Source organism: Heterocephalus glaber, unplaced genomic scaffold, assembly GCF_053883595.1.
Source record: "Heterocephalus glaber isolate CG9 unplaced genomic scaffold, H.glaber_assembly_v1.0 deba00001497, whole genome shotgun sequence".
Taxonomy (NCBI): domain Eukaryota; kingdom Metazoa; phylum Chordata; class Mammalia; order Rodentia; family Bathyergidae; genus Heterocephalus; species Heterocephalus glaber.
The window spans coordinates 61,925,073-61,936,049 of NW_028258320.1; the positions used below are offsets into that span (position 1 = coordinate 61,925,073).

The following is a 10,977-nucleotide window of genomic DNA, read 5'->3' on the forward strand; positions in this document are numbered from 1 at the left end:
ATCTAAAAGGAGGAAGATAGTGGAGAAAATGTTTATATGTGAAATTATTAATAGTGTCTGTGAGTGGATGGGTGTATATAAAATTCTTTTGGATTGACTTTGCTTTCTGTTTTTCTATAACATGTATTGCTCTTATAATGAGTTACTTTAAAGTAAGCAGATTAATGATTAAGGCTTTTTTCTTTATTTAGGGAATCACTCTTCAGCCAAGAACAAGAGACAAAAATAAAATGATTGTTCCTTTATACATGGTGATTACAAATCACAAGTCAGGGGTTACAATTTATATCTAATGTCCCCTCAAAGCCTCATAGACACATAGGTGGGTTTTGGGGGAGCTCTACTTTTTTTATGGCCCTCTGGGGGTTGCCTCAAAATGTGGATTATTTTCAAGGCTACCATGAAGCTAGAGGGTGAGTTACTGGACAGTGTCACAAACTTTATTGTTTATACTGAGCTTTGGTTGTTTCTCTGGAATAAATGCTTTGTGGGATGCTGCAGGATTTTCATTGTTTTTCAGAGTTCTGAAAAAGCCGACTCTGCAAAAGTTTTGCTAGATTTTTCATTGTTTTGTGGAGAAAATTTTCATTGATTCTTGTGTTATCATTTTCTTGAAATCTTTTCTACTGTTCATGACCTCATTCATGTTTTTGCCAGAGCAGCATGGAATTACCTGTGGTAGTTAAAACAACTCCCTCATTTAATTGACTTGGCTTTGCTTGGTCAAACTAAAATCAGAGACCTGGCTAAAACACGTATCCTAATCCAGTGACTTTTTTGAGTTTTCTCCTTTTACTGTACAATATGATGCCCATGAACCTATATTTGAATGGCTACATATTATTTCACTCTGTGAGTAAGACATAAAGTCTAACTAGTCTTGTTTCATTGACCTTTTAGATATATGAATGTTTTTACATCTCTGCCTCCCCACATTATTGTCTTTTTTTTTTTTTCCTACCGGGGATCAAACTCAGGACCTTGCACTTGCAAGGCAGGCGGCGGCACCACTGAGCTAAATCCTTGGCCATTATTGTCTTTTTAAACTGATTGAAATCCCGTATTTGGTTTTGTTGTTCTTGTTTTGTTTTGTTTTTGTTTTTTGAGACAAGGTCTGGCTACATAGCTCAGGCCGGCCTTGAACTGACTATGTAGTTCAGGCTGGCCTCCTCTTGCCTCAGCCTCCCGAGTGCTGAGACTACAGGCTTGTGCCACCATACCCAGCTCACATCTGCTTTCAATTAGTAGTCATACCATAAGTTTCTCTGAAGGAAAGAAAACCTAAAAAGGTAATGATTTAAGGTAATGTTCAGGCATTTCTATTTCCATTGGTGCTGAAATATATCTGAGCATGGACTAGAATTCAGAACTCCATGAAAGGGAGCTGCTATAGAGAGAGGTGATGTCACAAAGCCTGGGTACTGACTCAGGTAGGCATTGGAGTTAACAGTGGCTTTCTAGTCTACCTACTCTGGTGGAAGACCGAGCTTCTGAAAGTGAGTGATTTCTTCAACTTGAATCTTACTAATTGGAATTCTCCTTTTCAAATTAAAGGTATGAGAAACTTCTGGTGAGATGCTCTGTTTTTCTGAAGTGTATTTTAATTGTATATATTTTTAAAACTTGGCCTTCATCCAGCCATGAGTAGTAAGTGTGCTTGGCAGTCAGACTGTTTTTTCTACTCCCCTTATTCACATTTTTCCAGTTTAAGAGAGTTAGACTAAGCAAAGTGATAACTAAAAATTAAACTTCCCGGGAGGGTTTCAGATTTAGGATTTAGAAGCATAACAACAGTTTTTAGTAGAAAAATTCAAAAATTTTCCCTCCTAAAACATGCAAAATTTACAAAATGGATTTGGAGATTGTCAGAACAATAACATTTTGGAGCCATCATCCCCGTAGGAGGCCCTGAGCCTGATGTGCGGTGAGTGGTTACTTCTGACTGTGAACATAGTTTGGGAGGTCCAGGTGTCTGTGAGTAAAACCACTAGCTCCTGTGTAAGCCTTTTTTTTTTTTTTTTTTTTTTTTTCTTGGTACTGGGGATGGAACTCAGGATCTTGCACTGTAAGCCTTTTTATTACATAAAGTCACATCACTGCCTGTGAAAGGTAAAGATTCTTTCCACTGCCTGTCATTCTGTTCTTCTTCTCTATGAATTTTGCATCTTAGTTTCTTTCATGTGGAAATAAACCATGTTATCCACACAGGGGGTCCAAGTTCTCCCTGAGAAGATTCTCTGTTGGCTTACACATATGAAGATCTGTGTTTGGGCTCTCTTCCTTTCCTAGGCTGCTCATTCCTGTGAGAGGAGGGAGGTAACCTTCACTGATTGTCTGTGCTTCTTTGCCTAGGTATGTCTGCGACTTTTGACCTCCAGAAAATACTACTTATCGTTAGTTGTGGGACCATGGTGGCCATACTCGTGCTAATAGTTGTTGTCATCTATCTTGACATCAAACTGTCCAAGGCAATGAAGTGAGTCCTGGGGATGAGTGAACAACACCCCCCTGAAATGGGACACCTGGGGCTGTCTGCTTGGTAGGGTCTAGTCCTTGCTACTGGTGTCACGCCCTAGGTGAGGTCAAGAACCACAGGCAGATTTGTACAGGCGAAGCTGGGTGGCTACAGGATCTTGGGTTTGTTCTTGGGGTTGTAAGCTAGTAAGTAGAGAATGTTCTTAACAGAGAGGGAGTGTGTGACAGCAAGTGGTGCCTTTTTGGGGAGAGGATCCAAAAGATGGGACAGACTGGTTGTCAGCAGCGCAGCAGTGGTGTCCCCATTCTAGGCAGCTAGATGGTGGGCCCTGGAGCTCAGGACATAGCTTCAGCCCCTTCCTCCTTCCTCCTGCTTCTTCAAGGCCTGCAGCAACTAGCTGGGTGTTGCCCACTTGCTCGTCACTCTCCCTTACTTTTGTAGCCTGAGTTTACATGTACAGCAGCTGTAGGAGAGGAAGGGGCGGGAGAGGCACTCGGCACAGGGGCAGAGAGCTATAATCCAGGGCTGGTGTCATATGTGTGGTTGGCTGCAGCCCTGAACTTCCCAGAGAGCCCCGAGAATTCTAAGAAATGCACTGAAAAGAGAACGTCTAAGCCTGTGCTTTGTATATGTCTTTTTTTAAGGGCTTCAAAGGAATGTGATCCTGAGGCTAACTCAGCCACCAACACCAAGAACAAGGTCATCTTGGCTGAAACCGCTGCCATGGACTCTTGTCCCACCTTTGAATTGTGTGATGAATGCAAAATGTATGCAGATTATGATGCCCTGCCACCTTGCTTTTGTGACATAAACGAGGGACCCTGATGTGGCCATGGGGGATGCAAAAACCTTCATGAGCAATATTTCTCATAGAAGACTGTTTTGTTATTCAAATAAGTTATATAATTTTATTCTATACTATATACTGTGAGATGTTATTTCACATACATTTGAATAAATATGTAATATTGAAATGATCCTCTCTTTTGTATTTTTTCTTAGTTATACATATCATATATACGTATGATACGCCTACTTTGAGGCTTGGGGAAATAGCTTGTAATAGTTTATGGCAATAGAAGCTAAAGAAATAAGGTAGAAAATAAGAGCGGCCAGCACTTTTCCAACCCCAGAAAGAAACCGTACATTGACCTCAGGGCGTTTTCAAGTTCAGCATCTGCTAAAGGTGCCACACTGGAGGAGTGTGCTCAGCAATCCTAACGGGCTCCCATCTCACCCATTTCCTGTACTAGGGTCAGTGACGTCATATATCCTGACTAGGACGCTAGGCATCAGGACAGTGAGGACAGCTAGACGGGACATCTCTGGGTATAAGTTGTCTGACCCATGTAATTATGGGATGGAACTCAGAGGCCTCAGAAGGACAAGTAGAAAACCTGAGAGTGGCCTAGCTGGCTTCCCCCATGTTCAGTGGCAAGTGCCCTCATCCGGAGATCACTTGCACATCGAAGTGCTGATTCAGCCCTCAGTGTTCTCAACTGTAGCAGGAAACTCTAGTCCAAGGCCAAAGCCTAGACTCCCTTTACCAAAGCACAGGAATGGGCCTCCATCACTTCTCCTTCTGCTGAGCCCCTAGAACAGCTGTGGCAAACCTATGGCACATGTAGTATTGTGTTTTCCTTTTAAAACAAATGATGTTAATGTAGAGTTATTTTTCCTAAGTGAAAACTTCAGTATTCAGGTTTAATTGCAGCGCTGGCATTTGGCAATTAATAAGTGGGTTTTGGGTTGCAGTTTGGCATTCAGTCTCTAAAAGGTTAGCCATCGCTGCCCTAGGGCCTCTTAAGTGCAGATGTACCACCTGTAATCACGGTATACTTCCTCTTTAACAAAACCCTCACTGATGAGGATCACAGATATGCTTCATCTAAAGAACCATTAATTAGCTAGTTACAGGAGATCACCTACTAAACAGGGATAACAAAGGAACAGAAGAATAGGAAATGAAAGAAGCCACCGCTGCATCTAGGCCACAGGGTGCCAACTCTGTGGCACTGAGCTCTAGAAGAGGGCTTTGGGGTGGCTGAGTTTAGTCCAGTGGGTCAGGATGTCAGTGTTCGATAAAAGTGGGTGGGGCCTCACTGCCCTGCAGGATCTATCCTTGGATAGCTGAGCAGCGCCCTGGAGGCTGACACCCCCAGCCCCAGCAGGCTTTGGAAGCTAAATCAGGACTCTTCCCCAGCGGCTACTCTGAAACTCTAGCTGAAAACGGCATGTCCCTTTTCAGTTTCCAGCTGACTGTCCCCATTCCTCACCTGGCTTTGCTTTTCTCTTGTCACCACAAACTCTAAGCAGAGGGAGCATGAGGTCCCTTCTGACCTCATACAGTGGGCACTTGAATGTTAGCTCAGCCCAGGAAGCCAGTGGCAGTGTGGTCCTGCATAGGCCTGGTCCAGGAATTGCAGGGAAAATGAGGCAGGTGGAACGAGAGGTCTCTGGGACACCCTTTGGTGGGCAGGAAGCCAGAGCCCCTGCAGCAGCTTTAGAGCCCCATGCATGCAATTCACCTGCCAAGGCTGCCTTCACTCAAGGGAGTTCCTTGACCTTGCACAGCCTCCTTCATTTTTAGGTATGTGGGGGCTTGCACAAGTAACTGAGAGGATCAACTAGAAGAGGTCTGGCTACCTGATAGGACTCCATAATTTGAGACCACTGGCCTGAAACTGGCTTTTTTCCTTTCTAGATCCCGTGCTTCCTTCCTTTTTTGCCAGGCAGCCTCCGGGAGCGACCACAAGATTCTCATATGTTGTCATTAACTGTAATATGTCAACTTGGGTAAAAACTGCATAGCAGATTTGTAAAGGTTTGTGTGTGTCTGTGGATGACTGACATGTAGGCCATTAAACTAAGGCGGAGAGACTCATCCTGGAAGGAAGAGAAAGTCTGCCTTTTTTTCTTCAGAGGAGTTCCGGTCACCATTGCCTTTGAACATTGATCTCTAGTTCCCTCAGGCTTCCAGAGCAGACTCTCCAGCCTTCCTACACAGACCCTCAGATTTCTGACTTAGAATCTTCCCGGACTCATTAATGACCTTCAGGCCTTTGACCTTCAACTGAGTCCCTGGCCTTTCAGCAGGCACATGGCCATTTTTCATTCTTACACTTTTGATTTGCCAGATGGCCACTGGGAATCTTTGACTTCTTTTTTTTCTTGAGTGTTAATTAAGTTTATTCACATTTTTCCAAACATGTGCAATATTCAATATAAGCTAGAAACAATACATAGTTCTTAGAAAATACTACCCAATGCCCCATTGTCTGAGCTTCATGATTGAAATGTGCTCAGCCTTTGTTCTTCCAGAATGTTAGTGAACCTGTTGCTCAAAACAAGCACAGAGTCACAGGAAACCTCCCCTAAATAAATTTTGTTATTATAAAACAGATCCAAAGAGAGGCCTCTAATGTCTTCATTCAGGTATCTGGAATTTCAAAATGGAAATAATCACTGAAGGAGCAAGCAGTGCTGTCCTATCTAACACTAGCAAGGAAAGGCAACTTTGGGGTGAAATTCTAAACACAGCCCCATGCAAGGGCTTGTTATCAAGCACACTTGCCCTGAATAACTCCCATTCATTTTGTTGTACAAAGACCCACTTCAAGAGCAAGTATTTTTAAACGACCAAGCCACAATTTTAGGATCACCTATTTTTAATAGGAACTGATCACAGACCTCACAGGAAGGACCTTCTATGGGTCTGGCATTGGCAGAATGAAACAGCACCAGCTTCACCCAGTTAAACATACAACACACGAACTACTCATCCCCAAAGCAGTCAACTCACCCAGAAGTTTGGCTTCACTTCCAAAAAGTGCTTTGCTTTTCACTCTCTTTGCCAGTAACACTTTAGGATATTGTAAGCACCAAGAACGCTAACATTCCATTTACAACGTTTATGCCCACTACAGCAGTCAGTTTCAAGGGATAGGGAAAGATGCTACAGGTTTTTTCTTGGGAAAATTATACAGGATTCTTTATTTAAAGTTAAGGCTACCAATATCCCAACAACCCTTTGCTTGCTCTTTTCTTGCAACTTTACTTCAGGTCCCACAACCTAAGCGTACAGTCCTTTTGAGTTGCCAGCAACTGACGATGAAACACAAAGATACTATATATGAAATGAACATGTGCACTGTGTGCAAGTCAGATAACCCACAACTAATTATACTTTCAGCTCACTTTTAAAAAGAATAAAAGCTGGACACGGTGATACAGGCCTGTAATCCCAGCTACCATAGCGGCTCAGGCAGGAGGATCATGAGTTCAACGCTAGCTCCAATTTACCAAGACCCTATCTCAAATAAAAAATATGAAAGGCTGAGGATATATCTTAGTTGTAGACTGCTTGACTAGCATATCCAAGACCCTTGGTTCAATCCCAGGCACCATCACCAAACACAAAAACAAACAAAAGAAGGCACGAAAGTACTCAGGAATTTTATGGGTAAGTGAGCAAACAACCAGGAGTGACATATTCAGACACCTTCTGAACAAGAGTAGTTAGAAGACTAGATTCATATTTTCTTCTTAATCCCTCAGGTCCTATAGAGTGCTAGACATTATTACTTTAATATTCTATTTCTAATTTTCAGGTAAAAGTAACACCAAAAACCAAAATATATGTTTTGGACAAATTGTTGTAATTAAAAACTTAGAAATTTAAAAAGATTTGTGTAGCATTTTAAAAATTTCACTTGATTCTCAAACATTTTTAAACATTTTCCAACATGAAAGGTAATTTTGAACTATCTCACTATCTTGCATTTTGTCCCAAGAATTAGAAACATGATTAAAACCACATTAGTTCTTAGAATAAAAAAGGTATGACCATAAAATTATTAGAACTTTAAAAATTTCATAGATAATTTTAAGTATGAAAAGATAATTGCCAGTCTTTTCTAAAAAGGGGAAAAGAAGTCTTAAGCACTAAGCACTTGGAACATAGGAGGGGGATTCATAACTAATGCATACTTATTTGTTTTGGGGTGCATTAAAAATTCTTCAAAAATTGTGTTCATTTTTCCTCTACTTAAAAAAAAGGGAGGGTGGTGCACAATATTCTCTTCTAGATCCACCTCCTCCGTTTGGAGTTTTCAGGGTTAAGCACAGACGCAAGTCTGTTTTCTAAGCTAGTAAGAAAGTCCAACTGTCCACAATCTGGTAGGGTTGGGCAGCTCACCTGTGAAGGCTTCAGCACTCCCAACCTGTCAGACACTGTCACATGTGACTCATCCACAACGGATGGTAAGATGACCTGCGAGACATGGCTTTACAGGAAGTTTTCACAAAACAGCCTAACCGTCGTCACAGGTGCCACACTCACATGATCTTCGCGTACCTGCGGTGTGCAGACTTACGAGGGTTAGCACCACAATCCACCAGAATTATGAGCAAGTTCGTACTGGACAGCATGTAGAATTTTCTCATTAAATCTACATCTCAATGACTAGAACTCTCTACACGAAGGGACTATGCAAAAATTCACAAACATTTGAAAGGGTTTTTTTCTTAAACCCTCACAATCCTTCAGTATGCATCTTTAAAGCTCAACAGTTACAAGATGACAACGTGACAGTTTTATGTGGAATGTAACCAGCTTGTGTTCTGAAAATTAGCATACTTCAAAGTCTCAGAGTAAAAATATCAAGAATAAGCTCAACCTCACGCCTAACACCAAGTTTTCATCCACACATCTTCAGATGCTAAGCGGGCACAGGCATGGTGCCTTTCTGATCTTGAAAGAACTTAGCACAAATCCTTCTAGGAGATGTTCTTGGGCAGGACGGAGAACACTCCCATTTGATGAGAAACCAGTCTTTTTCTAAAACCATTTTTCTACCCAAAAGGCAGCTGGACTAAAGGGAAGAAGCACTATTTACACATTGCACCACTCTCTCGTTAAGGTTTAGCTAAGATCTACCAGCCAGGAATCAAATAGTAATGTATTCAACCTGAAGTATGAATATTGTACATCATCAAGACTTTGTTGAGTTCTTCAGAAGAAAAAGTAGAGACAGCAAGGGGATGGGGTGCGGGTGAGCAACATCCCTAATGGGTGTCTTACTCTTGCACCCCCTCCATGGACCAAATAATCTCAGTGCATTACATATAACTTCAGATTTGGTTTGTTTGTTTGTTTGTTTGTTTTTGGTACCGGGAATCGAACTTGGGTCCTTGCACTTGCTCAGAAGGCGGCGAAACCACTGAGCTAAATCCCCATCCCTATAACTTCAGATTTTAAGTTCCCAATGTCATGGCCAGCTGTTACAGAAGAGGCAAAAGTCTACAGTGGAGGGATGTCAAAAGACCAGACTGTATTTTGTGTGTGCTAAAAAAAAAAAATCTTGCAGTTAAGAAACTGTGACACTCTTTGACTCCAAAAAAGCTTCATTACTACTCTACACACAGATTGCACTGCCACTCACTTACTGGAATGTATCTGAACTATTACACTATTAAGTGCCTAGATGATAATGTAAAGAGAATAAGGGATCCTCACCCAGCCCAGATAATTTTTAAGTATCACAATCTACATGCAAGTGATGTGAACTAAAATACAAGGTGACTTCTCAGGATCTACCGAAGTTCCAGTTTCATTACAAATTCTTTGATACTTTTTCACAAAGAAAAGTACACCGAAGTAAGTAAAAATGAGTCTTATGTTGGAGGATGGAATGATCTTACTACCAGGGCATCTGAAGTAACTGGGAACAGGATGACAGCGGGCTCCACCTTCCTTGTAGAGGACCTGGGATGGTAAGCATCTGTAGCCAATTAAAGGCATTTGGTGCCAGTATATTAAAAGATTAAGATGCTTTAAAACGAAACTCTTCCAAGAATATCAGAGGTTTAGGAACTTGTCTTCATAAATAACCACATGTCTATGGCTTCAACTGTCTGCCCTACTGCTGAGGTAGGTGACCAATATTCATCAAAACAAAATAATCTTTGAAAATTCCCAAAGAAAAGCCTTGCATAACCAGTTGGTTTCTTCAACCTATGTCCACTCTGGTTTAATAGTTTTCGTCTTGTCTTCTTATCTGTGCCCTGGCCGAGGAGCATCGCAGGTACTCGGTCACCCAAGGGTTGTCTGCCGAAGACCCTGTGGAGGCCTTGATCCTTCTGTGCACGCTGCCGCTGTGCAGCCAGTCTCCGTTTCTCCACCTGTCTTCTGCTCTTGGCTCGTAATGCTGACTCATGAATCTCGTGCACAGGGCCAGATGCACAGACACTGTGGGTCTTCTGGCTCCCAGTGTCTGTCTGTCTTTCTCCCCAGCTGTAAAGAGCAAAGGGGTGCTTGTTTTCTTTTATTTTACTCAACGACCTCTGGGGACTTTCGGGGGCTGTCCTGTTTCCTCTGGCAAATAAGGCACTTGGCTGCTGTCGAGGTTTGACACTGGTGTGTAGCCTGTCTCTTCCTTTTCGGTGTGTTCCTGCTGGTCCCGGATCTCTGCAGCCCCGGGCTCTGCGGCCTCCGGGGCCTCCGCGGCTTCTGGGGCCTCTGCGCCCTGCTCCCCGGCCTCCCGGGCCTCCAGGGGCGAGGCAGACGCACACTGGGGCGAGGGGTCTGCCGCTGGTGAGGCCAGGCCGTCCGAGGCGCCGTCGGGGCTTCAGGAGTCCCACAGCCTGGGCGCGTGCGCCTGCTCCAGCAGCTGGCGGCCCGGGCGGTAGCGCAGCAGCTCACGGTAGCAGCACGCGTACTGGTCCCAGTGCGGCTCCCGGTAGCGCTGCACGTACTCGCTCTTCACCCCGCTGCCCGGGGACATGGTGCCACGCCGCTCCGAATACGTTGCCGGGGAAGTCACGAAGCAGAAACCACCCCGTGGCCCAGACCGCTGCGCAGTTCAAACTCGAGCCCCGTCCCCGGAGGGCGAGGGAGGGGCGGGAATCTTTGACTTCGGATCCTGTAAGCCTACCTAGTAAATTCTTTGTGTAATTATACATATATTTTATATTAACTCTGTTTCTTTAGGGAACACTAACCAATACACACATAGCAGTGATGAGGGATCAGGGAGTTAGGAGATCCCAGCTACAGGAGAGGAGTGGAGGTCAGAGACAGTTCAGGGTGGGTGTGTTTCAGGATGCAACCGATGGTGAACAATCCTTAGTAATCGGAAGGATGCCCACAGCGTACCCACATTTCCTGCTTACTGCCATTCCAGGACACCCAGTCGCTGCCTCTTCTGTGGCTCCCTTGAGACAGAGCTGTGTAGGGAACTTGGCAGGTGCCTAAGTTCCTTATAAACACCTATTTCTCACGTCACAGGTAAGGCTTTGACACTGCAACATTGGGTGTGGGGCCAACCCCTGATCCAGGGGCCCAACTAGGAATGGATCCCCTGGGGGACTATGCTGTCCCCCAGGGAGTCCATTCTCCTGGGGATTGGTGAGGGGTCCTGGGCTACAGAGCAGTCAGAAAGAACAAGGTGAACACTCTTCTTCCTGCAGAGGCATCAGGAAGGTTCCAGCCTAGGAGATCC

General features: G+C 43.9%; 1 protein-coding gene and 1 pseudogene across 2 annotated transcripts; one reads left to right on the forward strand and one right to left on the reverse strand.

Moving 5' to 3' along the window:
* Positions 1-1,407: 1,407 nt before the first annotated feature.
* On the forward strand, positions 1,408-3,419 carry LOC101713535 (protein FAM24A). Of its 2 annotated transcripts, none has more exons than XM_004838816.3 (3): positions 1,408-1,554; positions 2,353-2,476; positions 3,121-3,417. In XM_004838816.3, exons 2-3 carry the CDS (start codon positions 2,355-2,357, stop codon positions 3,299-3,301), a joined length of 303 nt encoding a protein of 100 aa, XP_004838873.2. In that variant the 5' UTR covers positions 1,408-1,554; positions 2,353-2,354; the 3' UTR covers positions 3,302-3,417. The 2 variants fall into 2 exon arrangements, with proteins under 2 accessions (XP_004838873.2, XP_021109131.2); XM_021253472.2 differs by having other exon boundaries at positions 1,436-1,496; positions 3,121-3,419.
* A 5,937-nt stretch (positions 3,420-9,356) lies between these two features.
* Positions 9,357-10,260, reverse strand: LOC101704975 (centriole, cilia and spindle-associated protein pseudogene; annotated as a pseudogene).
* Between the last annotated feature and the right edge of the window lie 717 nt (positions 10,261-10,977).